Genomic DNA, 22,889 nt, shown 5'->3' with positions numbered 1-22,889 from the left:
AGCATACGCCGGTATGCGAATACGCTATCGCACACAGTCACGTAGTAATAAACAAACACATATACCTTGTAGACTACTATATTGGTTGTTTTTCTTTTTTTATCTTCGAATTTTATATAAAAAATACGCTCAGTTAGTGAAGAAATCATTATCATAAGCAGATTGTATATTATATTTTCATTACGATGACGGAATTCTGTTACTTTCTCCAACAAATATTTGACATATGCATCGCGCAATGTGAATTCCTTGTAGTGTAGTTTCTGAGAAAACATCGGTTAAATTTGGTTGTGAAACGTCAGTGGCGCCAATGACCAAGCATACTTAGCGCGAAGGCTCGTCGCATTCCACCAATCGGCTAAATGGTATTTCAAAATATCTTTCTATCTGAATCGTACGGTATCAGCGCCTCTGACGATTATAAGGTAAGATAAATCGATTTCATTTTACGTATTCATACGATTTCTATCTTTTCTTTCGTCGACGTCTCTTAGTCATCGCATAATACAAAGTATATATCCTTGAAAGAATCAATGTTGCACGAGAATTTGTGAATTTTTTCGAATTTCCATATATTTTCTATTATAATCAAAATATTTTTTGTATTGAAAGAAATATTGAAACGTAATGTATAAATTTTCTTAATTACGTCAACGTGTATTCCTTAATGGATATCGAATTAAGATATCGAAAGTAATGGGATCAACAATTCAGCAATCGATTCATTTTTTGCCATTGTAATAATGTAAATTCTTATAGAAGATATTGTGTTATTCATGGAATAAAAAATACATAACGAACTCTTTATTACGTCTGAAGTATATTTTTGTAAATGTATTGATTAAATTTATTTTTTATTTTGTCATATATTTTTGATTTCATTCTATTAAATTGTTTAATATCAATTATCGATAGTCAATATGTTATCGTATACATACATACAGATTCTGTAGTCGCAGGCGTGCACCTCCATGTGTATAGGTAAAAAAAAAAAGAAAGAGTGGCACAGGCAAACGTCATTGTGAAGTATCTTGTAAGGATTACGACAAACGCATAACGATTGTTTCGCATAATTTTTGTTTCTTAAATTTCTATAAATGGCGAGTAGCTAGGAAATTCATTTCACTTTACAGTCACTGTTCTTGCTTAAATGTTTTATCTATGTAATGAAATTCGATAATATCTACATTTTCTAAAAATTCTATTGCGATGCATATCTTAAATTATCGTTATCATAAATCATCTATCCGATCGATGGCCTTTGTCCGTATTGTATTTTGATCTTTTATTCGATCAAAGTAAATGGCATTAGGTTGCGGTATCATTGCGGTTTATCTTAAAATATATTAATTAATATAATGAAACACCTATTGTTCGAAACTTCTCTAGTTAATTCCACATGAAATATCTACATATTGAAAAGTACGTTAATAATTACAGATGTCTATTTACTAACGGCATATTTTTCTTAGCGCACTTTTGAACCTAAGATATTTTGTCATATGTTCTGTTATATGTATATTAAGAATACTGAAGAAAGCGCACTGGATCTAATATTCGAGTAATTTGAATCACTTTATGGCGATTTTATCACGTTATTTTATCAGCCTCAAAAGATTAGGCGATTGTTTGCCGAGCTGCAATAACTTTTATTCCAGTCGCGTACATTTAAAGCGTTATACCAACGCTTTATCAAATAAATTAGGATAAAAGATCGATGTTTTGCTTTTTTAAACTACGCGGCATATAAATCGTCGATTTAAGCAATGTATTAATCGACGCTAACTATTCCTTTCTCAGAATACTTCAACTTGTCTTATTGACACTCTTGAATTAAATATGACTACTTACTAGTTACCTTAAGTACATGCATGACAGCAATATTTTAGCAAAAATATTTTTATTCTGCTGATTAGTAATATCTCTTATAGTCATTTAAATCAACGAAGGGAATGAGATTTTTATCTATTATTTTGCAAATGATTCCATAGGTAACAAATAGTGAAATCGATATCAAAATGAAAGTCGTAAATAGAAGAGCACAAAAACAGTGCTGCTTAAGGCACTTGAATGTGTACAATACTTTGTTAAATAATTCGGTATAAAAAAGTATCTTTTACAACGTTAATGCCTATCATAGGCAACGTAGATAAATGATATAACGCTTCTAGATTAAGGCCACAATGGAATGTAAGTTTCTTTTTTCAACAATCAAAGGCCACTTAAATGTTCCTATATTCTATATATTCTAAAATGTACCATCTAACAACAAACTAAAAAGACAATCGTAAACACGATTACGTTTGTAATCTATGTCCGTGTTAATAAATCAATTACCACACCCGTCTTTTTACACCAACTTGTCAGCACTTAGCAGTTCGTATGCCTGGAACCCCTCATCAATGGAATTAAAATACTTGGACTCTGTGCTTGCCTAAGAAATGGATGCTGTAACAATTCAGTAGCCGTGGCTCTTTGCGCCGGATCACGAACAAGCATTCTTTCCAAAAACCCTTGAAGACGCGGACTGACCTTTTGAATAACAACAGTGACAATCATATCAATAAATAATCCATATAAATCATATCATTATGTCTGCATAAATAATATATTGTGGGATATTTTGAACTCACTTTATGAGAATTTTTCAACTTTGGAGGAGGCATATCTCTAATACGTCTCATAGCTTGTAAAGGAGGTTCGTTAAAAAACGGTGGCTCTCCGTCAACCATTTCGATGATCATTATACCTAATGACCAAATGTCTACTTCAGGACCGTATGGCAACCTGAAGCAGTGAATGCATATATGAATACATATACATATATATACATGTACACAATATATCATTAATGAATTGGAAACAGAACACTTATACGAAATTGAACAGAAAAGTTATAATTCACCTAGAAATAACTTCTGGACTCATCCAATATGGCGTTCCAACGAGAGACTTTCGCCTGGGCAATTCTTGAGACACTTGAGCACAAAATCCAAAGTCGGATAATTTAACTCTACCATCGGCTGTTAGTAATATGGAATCAGACTTGATGTCCCTATGAATAACACCTTGAGAATGTAAATATGCAAGTGGTTTCAAACATTGAGAACACACTGTGGCAATCTGACTTTCGTCCATCCGAGAATGCGTGACAATATCCGTAAGCGCTCCACCTTCAAGGTATTCCATCACGACCCATAATTCGTCATCTACCAAGAAACTGTCATACATTTCGACAATATTCGGATGGTGATAGTCTCGCATGATAACCACTTCGTTAAAAAGTAGTTCACGCCGCTGCTGTTTTCTTAAATCCATTTTCTTCACTGCCACTTGCCGATTTGTATTTTTTTCAGTTGCTATACATACTGTTCCAGTGCTTCCTTCTCCGATTTTAAGAAAATTTTCTAAATTTTCTCTTGGATCGCCACGACTTACCTACAGTATTACGTAGTATAACAGTAACGATTAAAACAAAATAAAAACTGTCAAGTATCGTATTCTTTTCATATTGATTATTGATGCTAATCTTTAGTTTCTTACCACCATCTGTAAAGCCGCTCGAAATTGTTCATGAGTGAGTCTTTGTTCTGCTGTTTGTTTGTTCGTCGTATTCGAACTTGAACCGACTGCTAGATTTCCCGAAGATAAAGCACTCTTCATATTCTGATTTTGATCAGGTGTCGAACTATTTCCAGAGGACGGTAGATTGGACTTTGACAAATTATGCATCGATTGAGACGTTTCAATAGGTTTTTTTATATGAGATTGCAAAATGGATGAATTTTCTGGCGTACTGTAGGCTTGTGAATATTTATTAACATTATGCGTACTCAATTGGCTCAACGGTCGCTGTGAAGCGATGGATCCAACAGGTGAAATTTTAGGTTGCAGCTTATGCAAAAGAGTATTTTGAGTTACTTGTTGATCCCTCGAGGATGTTTCGATATGTGAAGCCTGTATAAATATTGATATATATTTTTAAACATTGATAAAATGTAATAATACTTATGCATAGCACTGCTTACCTGAACGTTTCCATTGTATTGTCCAGACGTACTTGTAGTCATCTGAGTATTTAGCCTATGAAATTCAGAATCTACGAGTTGGGGAGTACTAGGACTTTGCATAGGACACTGTGGGGTTGTAATGGGACTCAAGTTTTGGAAATTTAAAGATAAATTCTGGGCATTAGAACCAACATGCGTTAAATTGGGAGATGATTGCATATTTGGATTGAGATTCTGAAGATTTGGGATCATATTTTGTGTATTAGGATGCAACGTGCTTGCAACATTGGGTGAATTTTGTCTCATTTTATCAAGGTAATTATGTTGCTTTCCAAAGTTAGTATATCCTTGTACTTGATTAGTACCAGAAGGTATTTCTTGACCTTCTGGCACAGATGGTGGCAAATTACTATTATGCCTGTAACATAAAAGTGTAATAAGATACTTAATAATTATAATAACACCTACAATAACATGTTTGTTATATACAATAACACCTATAATAACGTCTTTCTTATTTATAATAACACCCTAATCTCACACATATAGAAAAAAGTTACCTGTAATCCCTTCTGAGTCTTGGTGGACTTGAAGAACGAAGAGAGTTAGATCTAGCAACTGTGCTGGTTTTGGGCAATCCATTTTCAGTATTTTTCTCACTGGTGGAAGTTCTTCCTTTTGGATCATTATGCCCTCGAACAATAGTTTTCAGATCTAAAATTTCCGTGGGTGTAATTTCACTTGGATCCACCAAAGGTAATGGTCTATTTGTAGATTTCAAAATCTGATTGTTTCCAACAATAGAAGCCCACTGCAATGGAAGTCCAATGAACTTTCCTTCGCGTTTATCAAATCCAGTATGTACACGATGTTCAAAATTTGTTGGAGTAGATATTTGTGGTTTCTTCTTCTTTTTGGCAAACATTGCCCTTCCTACAATAATTATATTAATATTAAAATACTCCAGATACAATTAAAATCAAAGAGTATAATGCTTTAAACATCTGTATATGTTAACATGTTTGCAAAACACGTAGTCTAACGAGTATTTAATCATATATTTCAAACGATAAGAGGATCCTGGAGAGTAACAGATTTGAATCTGTCAATTGTATTTGTTGCAAGAGCATCATCTTCTCAAAGAATAATTTTGATGTATAATAGAATATATGTGATAATCGAAAATAATTGAAAGATTAATTGTTACGTTCTAAGAGGAAATAAAGATGTAAATCGTAAAAAATTATGCAGTAGAAAATTTAGAGAAAATAATAAAGAGGAAGAGAAGCCAAATGACAGCAACGCCTACCAGTACGTGATGCGACCGCCTTCGAATAGTTTCTTTGATCTGTTGGTTAGATTTCAGAGGAATTATTGTTTTCCGTTAACGTTACACAGTTTTGAAAAAATGCCAAACTTAAAATAGTGCCGAAACATAAAAAACTTGGGTAATTAAAATAAGTAAATACGACATTTAGCCTTTCGACAGGTCGTTCACACACCGGCGCTCCGCGCGGAGAGCTTACGAATCTTTCTTGGCATTTGGCTCGTGACAATTTACTCAAATGTGCGTGAGGTAGCACCTGCAATGAGATTACCACAAAGAACGTAACGCATAGAAAACTGTGTCGGGAGAAAGCAATTGCCGATCATGATTCGAAAAGAAAGGATACATCGATTCACAATCATTCTAACTCTACCTGTCAGCGTACGTATTGTATATTATGCGAACTAGGAACACATTTTTTCGAAAGACAAATTGAATGAAAACTTTTGAAATTGTGCGAAATGTTCATAAAGGAACATTTTTTATCTTAAATAAAACGGATACGAGTATTTAAATTTTGAAATAAATTTTCTCGAAAAATATCTGAAATTTAATACCTGTATATATATATATAGATCTGAATGATAAAAATACTCGATTCAATATCTCCACTGTTGTGTGTCTTCCTTCGAAACCTACTTTCGCTTAAACGTATATATACATATAACAGTTCTTACATATATTAATTACGAGTTTTGAGTTTAACAAATAGCATTTGGGAAAGATATTATACGTATAAATCAGATATATGTGCAGTTTGCTGTATTCGCAATCTGTATTTTGGAAAGATTGTTAAATTGTGCAAAGAACGATTGTACAGTAGGAAGATATCATTCATGATATCGCGACGTGAAACGTTTGGTTTTTCTTCGAAAGAAAGCGTTTACAGGATCTAGTTGATCGATCGTCCGAACCTATCAGTGCTATTAAAAATGTACGAGAGAAAGGAGAAACGAGAAACTATTTCCCCCGTCTATTTAAAAGTTAAGTTGACAAAAAAATGTTTCATCGTTGTTGTTTCCAGTTACTTTCACAAGTGAAAAAGTAACCTGTATGTTAACAAGCAACGACGTTAGAAACAAATTTCGTTTCTCACGACCGAGAACAAAAGAAAGTATTAAACATTTTACTATCTTTTTCATGTTGTAAGGTTATTATCGTGAGTATTTAACATTGTCATTTGACATTTTTATTGCTGTTCACGCATAAGGAGAGAAAGAAACGATAACAATAGCATTTAAAAAAGTTTGAATGCGATGAATATGTCAAAGTCAAAGATGGAACATTCAGCAGGTGTATTTTATAATTAGTTGATATTTTTCAAATAATTTTTGTTTATTGTTAATCTTAATCGGATTTTCGTTGCTCTCTTAAAATAAGAGTGGCAAGAACAGTCAATATATTCAGTTATATATTAGTATATATCCTGATAAGGCTGCTGATGATTCTGCCGATATTCAGTATTATTATTCGATACGTAACGAACGGGACAGATGCAAGAAAGCTCCTCCCATTGCCAACTTATCACCCTTATAATGTCTCCAAAACTTTATATTTTGAAATAATGTACGCTGTTCAATATATCAATTTGTTGATAGCATCATTTTGTTATATCGGGGTCGATAACTTTTTTTGGAATATTAATCCTTCATATTTGCGGCAAATTAGAAAATCTTCGCTTTCACCAATATGAAGGATTCGAGATATGGATATGAGACTTCTAATCACGTTTTAGGAGCTACTGTAGAAGATCACATACGACTCATCAGATACATATGAATTTCAATTAACATCGTTACACAGGTCTGCGTTATTTTCTCTTATTTTTCTTTCCAATTTACAAATATATATGTATTATATTATGTTTTTATTAAATATACACAATTATAATTATAGAGCGATTAACGTGATCGAAAATATATCAACGCTGTTATTTCTCGTATTGTTGATTAATTTCGACATATGTGCCTGTATCTATGGGTTATTATTAATCACAGCAAGTGAATTGATTTATAGAATTACGAAAGATAATTGCGAAACAAATCGTAAAGTTAATGATAGTGATATTTAAATTCTGATATTTCTTAAGTATGTATAGATATCCGCTGGGAAAGAGCGATTTACCGTATTTTAAGTGGCCTACTTATTCTGTAATTTTGTAAATACATTTCTTCAAACGTCTCTTTATTTCTTGACAGAACAAATGTTAGTAAGTCAAATAGGTGGAGATGCTTAATACCGTTTTTTCACGATTCGTTGCATCATTTATTGGTATTCATTCATCTGTGCATATAATCCGAAGGAGTGCACAATACTGCATACGAATGCGAGTGGCTAAGCCTGAAATCCACGAAAGCGAAAAGGTTAATTATAATCATGGCAAGATCAAAGAGCGCTCCATTTAACCACGGGAAAATTATTTCCTCTAACGATGCTAAAGTTTTGTAATGTAAAAAGCCTACTTTTCTTTCCTTTTCTTTTTTTTCTTCTGCCTTTGTCTTTTACCTAGCATCGTTTCAGATATTAAAAGTATCACTCAGCTATATATCCTTTCTACTGATAATGTTACATTAAGACATTACAATTTATGAACGTTCACCAGCCAATTTAATTGAGTTCTCCCTAGTTTACATCACCAAAGATGCTTAAACGAGGCCCTTTCTATGAAATAGATCATAAATTTTTGGAGAAGAGATAAACGTAGATAGAACATTGTATGCTTTCAATCATAAGTATCATTATTTATAATAAAAGTAAATACATAAATTAACGTTAGAAATTTTAAATTCATTATTTTTGCCTATATATATATATATACTTCTCTTCGTTACATGAGCAGTAAAGATACAATATACGTCAATTTAATCTAATTTATTATAATGAGGTAGAATATATCGAAATAAACAGATTCTTCCGACTATTCGAATAAAATAAAAAAATACATTTAGAAAATAATATAATAAAATAAAACAGATATTAAAATACATAATTAGAAACGAATAATTTCATATAAAATATTTGCAATAAATAATTCGAAATAAAAATATCTTGATCCGTTCTCTTTTTTTCTTTTAATAGATATACGTCATAAATAAATATATACGCATATAGTATGTATCGAAAAAGATGTGTTCTGTAATATATCGTTATCGAGCGCGATCATTCAAGTTGCAGTTCCGTGTAAAACTTGTTAGATAGTGGTATGGTCAAGCAACGAATTTACGTATGTACTTACATACATATAATTGTGTAGTAGATGTATGGTATTTATGTAACGTGTGCTTGTCATGTGTGTAGAACGCGCAGTATAGTTTCGTGATATAGGAGTAAATCGATCGATTCAACAGATATAATTCTTTGCAAGAAAATAAAAGGATATGTCTATAATTGTAAAGAGTACAAGAAATTGAATACGCTAAAACGGAAAACAAGCAGAATAGGAATTAACAGATTTTGATTTGCTCGTTCTGCTTTATGGGTGAAATGTGTAATCTCCGTAGTAAGTATAGATATAGAAAAATCATCGTGTGCACTTAGTTTGGTTATAACAAATAACGGAACGGAATTATCGTATGAAATAGAATCTTACGAATAAAATGATTGCATGCGTAAAAATCTTTGAATCGACTAAATCGTTCGCCATATATATACATTTAAGGTTACACGACTCTGTACGCTACTATTGACTACATTTTTAAAACATTATTTGTGCTTTTTATGCTATAATCAGGTTGTTTATATGCAAAACATGATAAGACCAGATAAATAAATAAATTTCACTTTCAGACTAAATCATAGCAAATGGAAGATTTTAAAGTGAAAGATGAACCAATGGATGCGTTAAACATAGACAGTCAGGTTATGGTAAACGTTTTCTATGAAACAGCAGCACCATACAATACAATGCTTCCACAAGGACTCTAACTTAAACCTTACTTTAAGGACGAAAACATTGTAAGCGTTGTACTTAAAGAAGAACCAGGCGATAGATTTGATCCAGACTACATGGAGGACATCTGCTCTGGGACATTCGAGAAGGTATTTTTACCTATCGAAAATAATGAAGTTGACTTCTCTAATGAAATGGTAAATTTCATTCAAAATTGTCAGCGATTGAGTTTTGTTTGTAGAAGAGTCAATCGATCCAACAAAACGATTCTAGGTAAAACTCGAATTGGATGGGGAATCCAGTAGTCATCAAAATTGGACGGCACAAATTGCAAGCACAAATTTGTGTGACAAAGAAGATGGTGCTATGCAAAGGTGCTTAACCAATCCAAACTTTGCTCAAGTGCATGATGCAGAAAAACATCCAGGATTTTGTCAAAATGGACAGCAACCGAAATTTTATAAAATACAATGTTCAATTTGCAAAAAATGGTTTTTGAATAATGATTCTATGGTTACTCACTTGAGAATGCACTGTAGTGGAAATCAATGTGAAGTTTGCCAACAAAATTTTCAGGATAATTCTAGTTTACACGCTCATATGTTGACTCATGTTGGAATGAGTCCACTGGAATGCAACGTCTGTCAAAAGCGATTCGCTTACAAATGGTGTTTGCGTAGCCACATGCAAATGCATGTGCTAGAAAAACCATATGACAACGATGCGTTACAACAAGTGTTTATGAAAAGACCAGATTCTGAGCATGATCAATCATTGAACATAGAGGAAAGGGTATTTGAATGTGATGTTTGTCACGCGACGTTTAAAGAGAAATCTAGTCTAAATCGTCATGTGCTTACTCATACAGAGGAACGTCCATATAAATGCGATGTATGTTTTGCAGCATTTAGGGAAAAAGCAAAGTTGAATATGCACATGACATTACACAGTGGAAACAAACAGTTCAAGTGTACAATGTGTCATAGATCGTTCACACAGAAAACAGCATTGAACAACCATATGTTAGCGCACAGCGGTGAAAAACCGCACGCATGTAATATTTGTGAAAAAACGTACAAACGAAAGTCAGAATTAATAAGGCATACAATGGTTCATACTGGAGAAAGACCATACGAATGTAAAGAATGCCTAATGACCTTTCGCGAAAAGGCAAAATTAAATTCTCATATGCTTGTCCACACAGGTGAAAAACCACATGCATGTCAGGTATGTCATAAGGCTTGTGCTCGAAAATCAGATCTTAATAGCCATATGCTATTACATACCGGGGGTCAATATGATTGTAAAGTCTGCGATAAAATATTTACGCGTAAATCGGATTTAAATCGACATACTTTGATACATACGGGCGAAAAGCCATTTGCGTGCGAGCTATGTGACATGGCCTTTAGAGAAAAAACTAGATTAAATTCTCATATGCTTGTGCATACTGGCGATAAACGGCATGCCTGTCATATTTGTCAAAAATCCTTCAAAGAGAAATCTTCGTTGCGGAAACATATGTTAAGTCACACTGGTGATAGACCATACGAATGCTATGTATGTCATAAAGCATTTACTCAGAAAACGACGTTAAATAGTCATATATTAGTACACGCAGGAGAACGACCATATGAATGTAGTGCATGTCAGAAGATATTTAAGGATAAAGCAACGTTGAAAAAACATTTGTCCGTGCACATAAACGAAAAAACCCATGAATGCCTGATTTGTTTAAAAAAGTTTACCCATAAAGCTGCATTAAATAGTCATTTATCAACAAATCATACATCGTAATCAACGGGATCTAGTCTATTATATTTCGGCTTTTAGTTTCTTTCTATTAAGCACTGTTCGTATATAGCCGCGTAAAGATGATTACGTCTATCTACATCTGTTTTATATGCTGACCGACCCAAACAATCATATTCTTTTCTGTATATCTTTACGTATAATAAATTAATTTCTAAATAATTTTTGACGATCCCATCTTTTTACCTCCCAATACCTCTATATGACAAATTAAATGTGTTCCATTTGTAAAAACATATGTATATTAGGTTTTTGAACGTTTATTACCACAATATAATTTATAACTATTAAGTTATAAATTATATTAACGATATAAAGTTTTTTACGACTACAATAATTAACATACTGATAATTGTGGTAATAGCAATATGAAAATGATTTTAATACTTTCAAATTAATTTCAGGAATTTCATATACGCGTACAAATCGAAGAAGATCCTACCAGAGGAAATCTTTGATTCTACGATCCGATTTTGTGCCGCGTAAAAAAATTCCCTAGTATGATGTAGCTTTTCTGCCAGATTAGTAAAAGGAACAAAATTTAAGTTTCAATAAGTTTTATCGTACATAATAGATATATAATGTTTACATTTTGATCATTGTGTCAATTTATTGTTTACTATACAAATTACTACAAAAATTACAATTTTCATTTCACAGGTTAACTAATTATCATTAATTATATACGAAAACAGTTATTTGCAAATACGAGTCGTTTCGAATTCTGCTTAAAAAGTTATTCTTTATTAAAATATATGTAACTATACCAAAATGATAAAATATATAAATTCTCTGTAACTGGGAATTGATTGAAAGAAGAACTTTGCAAATGGAATTATCACAAAATTCTCGCATTTCGTCTGATGACGGAACAAAAGGATTTGATTTATCTGCTGGTAAAACATGGATATATCCTGAGAATTATCCTATCAGAGATTATCAGTTCAATATAGTTCAAGCATGTTTATACAAGAATACATTGGTTTGTTTACCCACTGGTAAATTATTTTTTAAAAATGTTGCATACAAAAAAGCATATACATATATTCTATTTCTCTCTTATGTATATATATATTTTATTCTTATTAGGATTGGGGAAAACATTTATTGCTGCGGTTGTAATGTATAACTTTTGGAGATGGTATCCATGTGGGAAGGTTGTATTTTTAGCACCCACTAAACCATTAGTTGCTCAACAAATTTTTGCATGTCATAATACAATGGGAATTCCTAGTATGGAAACTATTGAGCTTACAGGTATATTAATCCGTGAAATGTTTTAAATATTATATAAATTATATATTTATATTTACTTTACTATCAAAATATTATATTATTACAGGAGCAGTCAACCACAAGCAGCGTGAAATAGCTTGGTCAAAAAAAAGAGTAATATTTGCTACTCCTCAAGTTTTCCATAATGATTTAGACAAAAATGTTGTACCTAGTGATTTAGTAAAATGTGTAGTTATAGATGAAGCTCATAAGGCATTGGGAAAACATTCTTACTGTGAGGTATCTATTCCACACAAGAAAGTTATTATTCAAAAATGAATAAATAAAGGAACGCCAAAAAGTTTTAATTATAATACTTATTAATAAGTTGAGTAATGTGCAGTATGTTTTATATTCATAGTGTATTCGAATATTAAATGAGAAGAATCAAACTTTCAGGGTATTAGCCCTTTCTGCTACACCAGGAAATAAAATTGATAACGTTCATGAGGTATATTTTGTTATATAAAGATTACTAAAATGTATATAGACATTACTAAAATACTTTTTATAGTTGTACTATATTTTATGCAAATAACTAAATTATCTTTTATAGGTGCTACAGAATTTATTAATTGCTCATGTAGAATTAAGAGATGAAACCTCTTTGGATATTATACCTTATATTAATAAAAGAAAAGTTGATGTAATTTTAGTACCACTTAACAAAAAATTAGCTGAATACAAAGAGAGGTATATCTTTATCATGGATCGTCATGTTAAAATTTTACTTCAACATAATATCCTTCATGGACATACAGCAAATATTTCGAAAGGAAGGGTAAATTATACTACTAGATATTAGATGGTAATAATAATAATAATGTAAGACAATTTGTTTCACTGTTTTAGATATTTCATTTATTAAAAGAATATCAAAAGAAAACACATAAATCAGGAAGTTATGGGCAAATTATAAAGACATTAAATATATTAATGACAATGTACCATGCTTATGAACTTATGATTAGAGATGGACTTCGAGCGTTTCATAAATTTTATCAAAGTATGGAATTCTCATTTTGTTTTCAGTTTATTCATAAAATTTACATTTAACTACTTATTTCGTTGTTCTAATAGATCATTCTGATAAGTTTTGGATGAATGATGAACCACAATTGCAGACATTGCTTGAAGATATTACAACGTATCTTGGTCCATTCCCGGATATATGTGAAGAAGCTGGAATGGAAGTTCGTACAACCTTATATAAAATGCAGGAGATTTGATATCTTTTTATGTGTAGCTCAAAAATTAATTTCAGATACCACAAAATCTTATATTTGGACATACTAAGTTTGACAAGTTAAAAGAACTACTTCTGCATCATTTTAAGAAAAGTGAAGAGAAACAAAGCGATACAAGAGCTATAGTTTTTGTCGAGGTTTGTGATTTTCAAGTTCATTGCTGCAGTAGACTTTTATTATTGTTATTTTATTATTTCTTTTGTACAGTATCGGGATATTGTGAGTGAAGTTTATATTCTATTGTTACAATGCCGACCATTAATAAGGCCACAAATGTTTGTTGGCCAAGCTGGACAGAAACAAAAACAACAGATAAAAGCGTTGGAGAATTTTAGAAATAATCATGTTAATGTTCTTATATCTACAAGTATAGGTATGTAGTGTAATATATACAATAGTAATGTATAAAGGAGTAACACACTGTTAATGAAAATAAAGCTTTGTGAAATATTTTCGCCTGATATTTAATAGGAGAAGAAGGATTGGATGTTGGAGAAGTAGATTTAATAATATGTTTTGATGTATCTCAACATTCACCTACGCGGTTAGTACAAAGAATGGGAAGAACGGGACGAAAACGCGATGGCCATATAATTATTCTAGTTACAGATGGAAAAGAACATGAGGTAGTCAAAAATATAACATTCCAAAATATTTAAAATACTTCATATATTAAATGATAATGTTGTTATATTATAGACATTGAAATCCACAATGGCTAGAAGAGATTCTTTGAATTATAAGATATTAAATACAAGTAATATTTTCTCTTCGCTTTATCAAAACAATCCTCGTATGATCCCCGATGTTTTCACACCGGAATGTCTAAGAATGCAGATTTCTGTGCAAGCAAAAAGTCCAGTTACAAAATATAAAAAAAGCAAAGGAAAATCAGATAAAAAATCAGAAAAAAAATGCCAGAATACCTTAAACAAAATTAGCAATACAGGTAACAATCTTGTAAAATTGTTTTCATTACAGTGTTCTTTGTAAGTTGTTTTAATAAATACGTTAATTATATACACACTTTAGAATCCAATTTTGAATCGCAAAAAGATGGAGCTAACTTTTCAATGATGAAATATTTGAAAATCGAACAAATTAAAGAACACAAAAAAGGTAGTTCCGAAATATATAATTCCGAAATAATTCAAAATAATAACAGTTGTAAAACTATACCGTTATCAGATGTGAAAATTCTTTCTTGCGATAACGAGGCTGTTGATTTTCTTACGATATGTGCTTTAAGGATCTCTGAAAAAGAAGAGAAAATAAAGAATGAATGCAAAATCGATAAATATCACATATCACCATATTCTACTAAAAAAGATTTTTTTGAATTTTCTGTACCTGATATTAAAATTCTTGATTGTTTAATCACACTAAACGATGTCGTTCCACTTAATTGTAATAAAAATAAATTAGATAACGCTAGTGAGAACAACGATGATAACGATTTGTATTATAATGAATGTGTATTGGAAAGTGGAATAACAGAAATCGTTGACAAATCTCAACGACTATCGTGTTCTAGATTTGAAGATTTGCTCGACGATAGCAGTGATTCAAACGAAAACGATTTATCGGACAATAAAGAAAATAATCCTCAAAATAGCAATATACACTCTATTTGTGATCTTTCAATCGCTTCCAGTCGATGCGTAAAGAACGACACGTTAGAACCAGTCGAAGCGGGAAATAAAAATAACACGTTGCAAGATTTGGAATTCGGTACGTTTGAAGACCTATTGGATGAAACATCCGATGATTCTGGAACTGATAATTTTGAACGAAATTGTACAAAAAATACCGATGTTAATAATGATGTACAAATAAAAAATTCTCCCAATGATATAAAGTTAAATCACAATTTCAAATCAAAAACCAATATACGTTTGGAAGGGGCGATCGAAATAAACGAAAATTTTTCTTCGGCTCCAATTCACCAATGTAAACGTGATTTTGAAAAAAATTGTAACGAAGAAACGACAGATAAGAGTAGTTACTCGTCGAAAATGTTTGAATTTGAAGATAATCACATTTTTAGCATAACGCAAGCGATCGAGGAAATACCTCAATTAAATTCAAACTCAATCGATTCGAGAACGATCGAGGAATCCGAAGATGATATATTTCAAGACGACAGCTTCTTACTGCAAATCGATGACCAGTCAAATTATGATAAAGAAATGGTTAACCCAATTGAATATAAAGATGAACAGAATTTTGATAAACCGAGAAATCCAAACGGTTCAAACGATCGATCGGTCGATTCCGAGGTAAAAATGGAAGAATTCGAATGGGACGACGATTTTGAAGTTCCGACTGACGTTGTAGAAAATTATGCGAAATTCAATACATTTGAAGAAAAACGAAAGAGTGAAACATTGGTAGAAGCGGAAACCAATCACGAAGAGTATTTTTCAGACAACGAAGAATGGATTTCATTTAAAAAGCCAATGGATATCTCAAAGCAGAACGCTCCTCAATGTATGACTATAGCGAAAAAATTAGCGAACGTAGGAAAATGTCGGAATTCAAAGAACAGTTGCTCCAGAAATAAGAACGATTCGATGAACGATGATTTATCTGCAAAAGAGGAAAGAAGCATTTACTTCGTCAGCGAATCAAATGATACAAGAAGATATAAAAGTCAGAAGAACGAAGTAGAATGTTTCCGAAAGCGTAATCGCCACCGAAAATTAAGAAGAAAAAAAAATGAGTTTATATGCGAGGAAGCGGAGGTCTCCCCAAATGGCGATACAACGGATGAAAGTTCTGAAACCGATGATGATCTAGAAGATTTTGTTAGGTATACACAGAATATACATGATACATCTGACATGCACGCTCATTACTTACAAACCATTAGGAGCCCGATAAAAAGACAGGGTGGTTTCATTTTCAAGCAGCAACATACGCTTAATTCTAGTATAGATGTATATTCACAGGCTGTATCTCAAACAGCGGAAACTTATATTAATGTAAGTAAAATAAATAGTCTTGCAAATATAAAAATAACGTGCAAACGCATAAATTTAAAAGTGGTGATGTTGTTTTTCAGGATTCCTTTTGTATAGCAGAAGATAAAAGTGACGGCGAAGATATTATTCAAGACAGTGAACTGTCTGAACTAGAGAAGGCTGAACTGAAGCTTGAAAAACGAAAACGTAAACGGTCTCGCGATAAACAATCGAACCGGCAAGCGAAAAGAAGTAAACGGAGAAATATAATAAATTATTTTAGTAGCAGCAGTGAAGATGAAGCTGAAATATTGCGCAAACAGATTAAGGATGAATCAATGTTGTTAAAGCAATTGTGAGGTTTCCTTAACGTAATCGAGTGTACATAATGATAAACTGATAATTTCTTTTCACTTTTGTAATATATATTTTATAGCATAAAAATTACCCAGTCTTCTATTTATTGGGGATAAAAAATAAATCATATAATTCGGATTTCGTACTTGAATCGTCATCACAACCTTTTTCAGAATAGGAAATAGCAGTAACTCATAATAAAACAAACGTAATGCGTTTTACGATCGTAGGTATGCTAGGAAACGCCATTACGAAAGTGAAATTTCCATTCATCTTTGACTAGGGTTAAACCGTTAATTATAGCTGGAATTTGAAAAAGAGTAACTTCCTAACTTTTCCTAACGGTAATTCACCTGGACGATCTTCCTTCCTTTTTCAGTCTTGAAGGTATATAAAGCTAGGACTATGAATATTTTGCTCAATCATCTGGGTCGAAAGTATCGAGTAAAGTAAAGATTTTATTCGTTCTAAAAGGTATCTACAAAATTCTCGTTCTCGTAAATAAATGTTTACGAAGCGGAGCTGTGGTTTTACTGTATTTTGTAGTTTACCGAGTCGTAAATGAACGAATTTCTACTTAAATGTCGTTTGGCAGGTAAAAGACCAGGTAGTAGAAATCTAAATTAAGGGTCTCATTAAGGGTCTTAAGGTTAGTATTTAGATTTATTAAGGGTCTGTATAACGGTGCGTGGGCCTTTGACGGTCAGACAATAAAGGACGTCGCACGGACCATCTCACGCGACGTAACAACTAATATGATGGAACTATTTTAATTGTGTTCGAGTTGATTTTTATATAAACCTAAATCAATGCAAACGACGCTACATGGTATCCACGCTTATTTTTAAATCAGAAGTAATTTGATGTGAATTACGAATTATGTTTGTCTGGATCGCTCGAGTTATTCGATTTACAAAAACAAAGACGATAAATTGAATATTTAAATACTGAGATCTACTCTAATCTCTATCCAGAAAAAACCTGCTCGTTTTTGATCGTATGGCTAGCGCGTCGTTCAAACAAACGCGTGGACGAAGGACGGACAGACGGACGAACGAACGAACGAACGAACGAACGAATGAATAGATAAGCCGACCAACCGGTTTCTTTTTAGTTTTCTGAATACCCGTTGGATGCTAGTTGATTGAGATCAGCGCATCGCGAATCGTTGTATTAATAGAATACAGTGGATCGCGCGGAATTGTTCGTGTAGATTGAGTATTCGACTGCATTGTCTGTACAGTAAATTGAAGTCGAATAACCATGAAACGTGTCGTTGGAATAACTGGAATAATGGGTAAGAATAATTGGTTTTTCTTGTGGAGTGTGAAAACATAATCGAGAAGTGAATTTAAACGATTTTGCAAATGTACACATAAATTTTTCTGGGCAATGCAGCAGATGAGCGATAACGTTTACTTTAGTTTGGCATTTTCACGACCGGTTTTATTAATTCAAACTTGAAGTTTCTTTTTCTTTATTGGATCGCTCGGTCCATGATCATGTTTGAAAATCACGATCGTCGTTCACGATCATACGGCGATATTATTTACTTTCAGGATATCTGCTGATATCGTATATCGTTGTCGTGACCCTCACTGTAAAACAATGTAAATCAGAGATAACGAAATCTCCGTCTCATTTGGATACAAACAGAACTACAAGCACTGGCCCTGTAATTGTTAACCGCGACGAAGACGATGAGATTTTTATACCTTATCAAGGAGAACGTTTTAGCATATTCGATTGGGCATTGTTTAGAGTAATAAGCGTCAACTTTTAATTACACATCGATTGTATACATACACATGCATATATAGTTTTATTTTGACAACATTCAATTCGCATTATCGTAGACTATGAGCAAGAAATATTCTGGGAATATGTTGCTCTCGCCTATATCCTTAAAAATCGTATTGGTATTATTGTACGAAGGAGCTCAGGATGAAACTGCACACGAACTCGCTACCGCGATGCAATTACCCGCCAACGAAAATGTTATACGAAAGAGATTTTCCACTATTTTACAATCGCTCCAGGTAATTTTCCGGAAGTCTGAATTTCGTGAAAATCAACGTCAAAAAGAAATACGACGACGCGCAGATTTTCTTTAAAAAATTATACTTGACGCATCTCTCACAGACCAATCCTCCAGCGTACATTTTGAATATTGGAACGAGAATTTACATCGATTCAAACATTTTGATCCGACAAAAATACGAAGCCACCGTGAAAGCCTATTACGACACCGACGTAATTTCCGCGAATTTATCTGACGCGCAGCCACTCGTGCAAGCGATTAACGACTGGGTCAGCAATATTACCGATGCCAACATAGATCAAATGATAAAAGATGGTAAAAATTAAACAACGATAGCAAGCAGCAATAAAACCAAGTACTTTCGACAAACGAGTTTTTCTTTTTCAGAAAACAACGTTAAGAATTCTTTGATGCTGATCATGAACACGCTTTTCTTCAAAGGAACGTGGCGTCACAAATATTTTTCTCCGGAAAATACACGAACGGGAAAATTTCATACGATCGATAACCGAACTATAGACGTACCTTTTATGCATACATTTGGTCGATTTTATTACGCCAACTCGCCTGAATTAGACGCAAAAATTCTACGAATTCCATATGACGTACGTTCTTCCTCTTTCTTTTTCGCTTTTTCTTCTTATTTTACCTTATTTTAGGGGCGCAAGTTTGCCTTGTACTTGCTATTACCACGGAATAGAACATTAGATGGAATAGAACACCTTATTAACGAAGTTACTCCTTTCGTGTTGACACGATACGTATGGCAGATGCAAAATCTGCCCATTGCTGTTTCTATTCCTAAGTTTAAATACCAGTTTTCCAGTCACATGGAACCCGTTCTCCGTGAGGTAGCTTTTCTCCTTTCACTTTCTTCACCTTTTCCCATTCGTTCGTTTACATTTATTTCATTTCAATACTTTTATATTTTCGTTTCATTAGGTTGGTATTCGCAATATTTTTGATGATACCGCGACATTAACGGGCATAGCTCAAACCAGACGAATTTCGAGTAATCTCAAAGTGTCGGATATTTTACAAAAAACTGGAATCGAAGTGAACGAAAATGGCACTACGGCTTATGTGGCTACTGGTAAATTTTCCTATTTTGCTCTCTCGCATACGTATACATACGAAATGTTACTTTTTCCGCTTTGTTTCCTAGAAATTGATATTGGGAATAAAATCGGGGAGGAAATCTTCCACGCCGATCATCCATTCTTATTCTACATCGAAGATGAGTCCACAGGAACGATTATCTATATCGGCAGGATGATGAATCCTCTTGATACAACCGGTAGTACCGCTAGCGGGGAACAATACTTATCTCAATCACCGCCCAAGCTTAACGCAGGGATATCAAATGCAGGTTAATCTCTTCTTCCCGGTTTTCGTGACAATGGGTTTTAAAACAACAATTTTACTTTACAACTAAATACTAATTTAAGATAACGTAATGTAAAGATACAAGCAGGATTTAATAACTATTCTATGCATTCGTTTCTTTCTATACTAATCGTCGCACAAATAAGTACTTAAACGGCTTTGTATACCAATAGTTAATAAAATACAACATCTTCCTTTTTCTTTACAGTTACTATACTGCTTTTTACTACTTTACTATACTATGTATATTTGTCTATGAAACATAGCAACTGTTACACTCGTATTGCACGAAGGTTCTTTTCCTAGGTATATTTAAAAATTACGCTTAATCTCTTGCTGTTTCGTGACATCATTATACGGTTCCTCGATAACTTGTATCAGTGGTAACGGATAATGGTCTCCTGTCTTCCTATTTCCATGATGAACGAGATAACACACTACATACGATTATTAATATAAAACTATTTTTAGACTCGATTTCCCAAGCAGGCTTGAATGCCGAAGATCGAAATAATCTTTTCAATATGTACTTTCCACAGGTAAGGTGAACTCGACATCACACGGGTCGAATAATCGAAAGAAATTAAATCCGATGTAATCTTTTCCCACCGTAGGCTCTAAGCAAGAAATATACAGATGGAAATCTAGTATCATCGCCTGCAAGTGTTAAAACGATCTTGACAATGTTAATGGAAGGTGCGAATGGTAATACGAAATCGGAAATTATTTCGGTATTAAGATTACCACCGGAAGGAAAGTCGCGTAGAGGAGAACTCGCACAACGTATTCTCGCGTCTTTAAACGTACGATATCGAAGTTCATAAAAATATATGTATATAGAACTGCTACGAATAAAGGCACAAAATCTTTTTAATTTCAGAGAAATGAAAACGGGACGGAAATTGCTTTGACCACGCGATTGTGGATACACGAAAATTTACGCGTATCGAATAATTACAAAAATATTCTACGATCGCGTTACCAAGGAGATATAGAAAGTGTAAATTTTATGGAATCGCAAAGTACCGCGCGCCATATCAACGAATGGGTTCGTCGTGTAACGCACAATACGATCTCTTCGGCTTTGTTATTAAATGACCTTCCACCTGATACGCGTCTCATTTTGACTTCAGTCATCTATTTTAAAGGACTCTGGTTAAAATCGTTCGATAAGGCGAACACAAAATTACAATGCTTCTATATTCCTAATGGAGAATGTCGAAACACGTACTTCATGAAACATGGATCTATTTATCGGTATGCTTATATACCTTCCATTGAAGCATATGTTTTAGAAATTCCATACTCGGTAAGGCAAAAATCTGAAACGCAATCACCGAAATAAATGTCACATACTTTATTATAATGACGCAAATGCATTGATAAATTTCCCAGGATGGTAAAACATCAATGTTGACTTTGATGCCAAGGTCTAGAGAAAATGATCCATACCTTCGGATATTATCCGATGATTTGATTACTGTTCCAGTTTCTGCGATCTTAGCAAATTTGAAAAAACAAGATATTACTATTCATCTTCCAAAATTCAATATTGAGAATAATCTTAATTTAGTGCCCACGCTACGACACGTATGTATTTATCGTACCCGAATTTACTTTTAATGGGAAGCAAAGTATACTTACTAGTAAGTAAAGATTAGTGTTAAAATTATTCTCGTTTCAGTTGGGTATCGAGAATATATTTCAACCCAATACGAATTTGTCCAAAATGATTTCTGACAGTTCGATACATGTGACTAGTATCTTGCAAAATGTTAAGTTGGAAATAGACGAAGAAGGAACGCTAGCCGCAACCGATACAGGTTTTTGAACCTTTTTTTTTTTTAATTTGATTCATCTATAAAATAGACGCAAAAATATAGTGGTAGAATACTGTTACAGAAATCGGATATGAGCTTCTGTCATCATGGGGTAACGACGTTAAAATGGACAGACCATTTCTTTTTATGATTATTGATACCGTTTTAAACATGACTTTATTTTCCGGTCGCTTTATCGAACCACTGTAAGTAGTACTGACTGTTTACGTTTAAATTAATTTGTGTTATGTTATGTAATTAAAAGTTATATGAAAATATTAATAATATATATGATTTTTATTTTGGTAGTAAATAAATAATAAAAATAAATAACGTAAACACAAATGATATTTAAGGGGAGAAAAAGGGAAATTGTGGAATGAGCGTAGGATGAAAACAAGGAAATTTATTATTTTATTTCGCGTTAAATGTCAAAAATTAACTAATAGAATAACGTACTAAAATCAACAATAATGTTTAAGGAAGTTTTTTCCGTACAAATACACGTAGACGAATATAGATAATAAGTTATTGTAAGGATAAATAAAAAATATTGTACACTTACTTTATTGACGCTTTGCTACAGCCTACAACTGAGAGTGTGACGAAAACTGAACACACCAGTCTTATTTTATTGACGGTCAGTGATGATTTGTTTCGTAAGGAGTGGGGTAATCAGTATCCCCCTCTCCCCTGTCTCTCATCGACGCTCAAAGTTTTGGGTACAGGTGTTTCGTTTTCGTTACGCTCAAATTTTTTAAC

General features: G+C 32.9%; 4 protein-coding genes across 8 annotated transcripts; 3 read left to right on the top strand and 1 right to left on the bottom strand.

The window, feature by feature from the left end:
- Window positions 1–154: 154 nt before the first annotated feature.
- LOC117213044 (serine/threonine-protein kinase PAK mbt) lies at window positions 155–22,857 on the bottom strand. 2 transcript variants are annotated; one of them, XM_033458265.1, is made up of 7 exons: window positions 5,320–5,522; window positions 4,571–4,943; window positions 4,029–4,428; window positions 3,544–3,957; window positions 2,906–3,438; window positions 2,634–2,787; window positions 155–2,532 (listed from the first exon to the last, which is right to left on the bottom strand). In XM_033458265.1, the coding sequence occupies exons 2-7, from the start codon at window positions 4,933–4,935 to the stop codon at window positions 2,371–2,373; spliced, it is 2,028 nt and encodes a 675-aa protein (XP_033314156.1). In that variant the 5' UTR covers window positions 4,936–4,943; window positions 5,320–5,522; the 3' UTR covers window positions 155–2,370. The 2 variants fall into 2 exon arrangements, with proteins under 2 accessions (XP_033314156.1, XP_033314158.1); XM_033458267.1 differs by lacking the exon at window positions 5,320–5,522 and adding an exon at window positions 22,693–22,857 and having other exon boundaries at window positions 2,365–2,532.
- On the top strand, window positions 5,544–11,200 carry LOC117213046 (gastrula zinc finger protein XlCGF57.1-like). 3 transcript variants are annotated; one of them, XM_033458274.1, is made up of 5 exons: window positions 8,416–8,560; window positions 8,635–8,836; window positions 9,124–9,201; window positions 9,280–9,423; window positions 9,500–11,200. In XM_033458274.1, exons 3-5 carry the CDS (start codon window positions 9,139–9,141, stop codon window positions 11,021–11,023), a joined length of 1,731 nt encoding a protein of 576 aa, XP_033314165.1. In that variant the 5' UTR covers window positions 8,416–8,560; window positions 8,635–8,836; window positions 9,124–9,138; the 3' UTR covers window positions 11,024–11,200. The 3 variants fall into 3 exon arrangements, with proteins under 3 accessions (XP_033314166.1, XP_033314165.1, XP_033314164.1); XM_033458275.1 differs by lacking the exons at window positions 8,416–8,560; window positions 8,635–8,836 and adding an exon at window positions 5,544–5,718; XM_033458273.1 differs by lacking the exon at window positions 8,416–8,560 and having other exon boundaries at window positions 8,586–8,836.
- Window positions 11,525–17,018, top strand: LOC117213041 (Fanconi anemia group M protein). Of its 2 annotated transcripts, XM_033458260.1 has the most exons (13): window positions 11,525–12,036; window positions 12,128–12,295; window positions 12,381–12,553; window positions 12,675–12,764; window positions 12,870–13,094; window positions 13,166–13,319; window positions 13,394–13,506; window positions 13,578–13,697; window positions 13,768–13,933; window positions 14,032–14,186; window positions 14,260–14,509; window positions 14,593–16,544; window positions 16,625–17,018. In XM_033458260.1, the coding sequence occupies exons 1-13, from the start codon at window positions 11,868–11,870 to the stop codon at window positions 16,880–16,882; spliced, it is 3,993 nt and encodes a 1,330-aa protein (XP_033314151.1). In that variant the 5' UTR covers window positions 11,525–11,867; the 3' UTR covers window positions 16,883–17,018. The 2 variants fall into 2 exon arrangements, with proteins under 2 accessions (XP_033314151.1, XP_033314152.1); XM_033458261.1 differs by lacking the exons at window positions 11,525–12,036; window positions 12,128–12,295 and having other exon boundaries at window positions 12,386–12,553; window positions 12,713–12,764.
- On the top strand, window positions 17,923–22,691 carry LOC117213042. The gene is made up of 15 exons (XM_033458262.1): window positions 17,923–18,177; window positions 18,440–18,642; window positions 18,737–18,919; window positions 19,023–19,236; window positions 19,309–19,526; window positions 19,581–19,772; window positions 19,864–20,014; window positions 20,087–20,290; window positions 20,779–20,846; window positions 20,922–21,110; window positions 21,188–21,616; window positions 21,703–21,897; window positions 21,992–22,130; window positions 22,210–22,333; window positions 22,437–22,691. The coding sequence occupies exons 1-15, from the start codon at window positions 18,144–18,146 to the stop codon at window positions 22,441–22,443; spliced, it is 2,550 nt and encodes an 849-aa protein (XP_033314153.1). The 5' UTR covers window positions 17,923–18,143; the 3' UTR covers window positions 22,444–22,691.
- Window positions 22,858–22,889: the final 32 nt, after the last annotated feature.

Source organism: Bombus bifarius, unplaced genomic scaffold (genome assembly GCF_011952205.1).
Source record: "Bombus bifarius isolate JDL3187 unplaced genomic scaffold, Bbif_JDL3187 scf7180000008490, whole genome shotgun sequence".
NCBI lineage: Eukaryota > Metazoa > Arthropoda > Insecta > Hymenoptera > Apidae > Bombus > Bombus bifarius.
The sequence above is the reverse complement of the archived record's forward strand: the minus strand, read 5'-3'. Positions and strand labels throughout refer to the sequence as shown.

Bases quoted from the DNA above. Each gene is read 5' to 3' on its own strand.
- LOC117213046 (XM_033458275.1), top strand. From the start codon at position 9,139: ATGGAAGATTTTAAAGTGAAAGATGAACCAATGGATGCGTTAAACATA. The intron at 9,202-9,279 runs GTAAACGTTTTC...CCTTACTTTAAG, and splicing joins ACATAGACAGTCAGGTTATG to GACGAAAACATTGTAAGCGT. The intron at 9,424-9,499 runs GTAAATTTCATT...AAACGATTCTAG, and splicing joins TTGACTTCTCTAATGAAATG to GTAAAACTCGAATTGGATGG.
- LOC117213044 (XM_033458267.1), bottom strand. From the start codon at position 4,935: ATGTTTGCCAAAAAGAAGAAGAAACCACAAATATCTACTCCAACAAAT. The intron at 3,439-3,543 runs GTAAGAAACTAA...GTAATACTGTAG, and splicing joins GAGCGGCTTTACAGATGGTG to GTAAGTCGTGGCGATCCAAG. The intron at 2,533-2,633 runs GTGAGTTCAAAA...GTTATTCAAAAG, and splicing joins AGTTGAAAAATTCTCATAAA to GTCAGTCCGCGTCTTCAAGG.
- LOC117213042 (XM_033458262.1), top strand. From the start codon at position 18,144: ATGAAACGTGTCGTTGGAATAACTGGAATAATGG. The intron at 19,773-19,863 runs GTAGCTTTTCTC...TCGTTTCATTAG, and splicing joins TGGAACCCGTTCTCCGTGAG to GTTGGTATTCGCAATATTTT. The intron at 20,291-20,778 runs GTTAATCTCTTC...AACTATTTTTAG, and splicing joins CGCAGGGATATCAAATGCAG to ACTCGATTTCCCAAGCAGGC.
- LOC117213041 (XM_033458260.1), top strand. From the start codon at position 11,868: ATGGAATTATCACAAAATTCTCGCATTTCGTCTGATGACGGAACAAAA. The intron at 12,554-12,674 runs GTATCTATTCCA...TTATATTCATAG, and splicing joins GAAAACATTCTTACTGTGAG to TGTATTCGAATATTAAATGA. The intron at 13,934-14,031 runs GTATGTAGTGTA...GATATTTAATAG, and splicing joins TCTTATATCTACAAGTATAG to GAGAAGAAGGATTGGATGTT.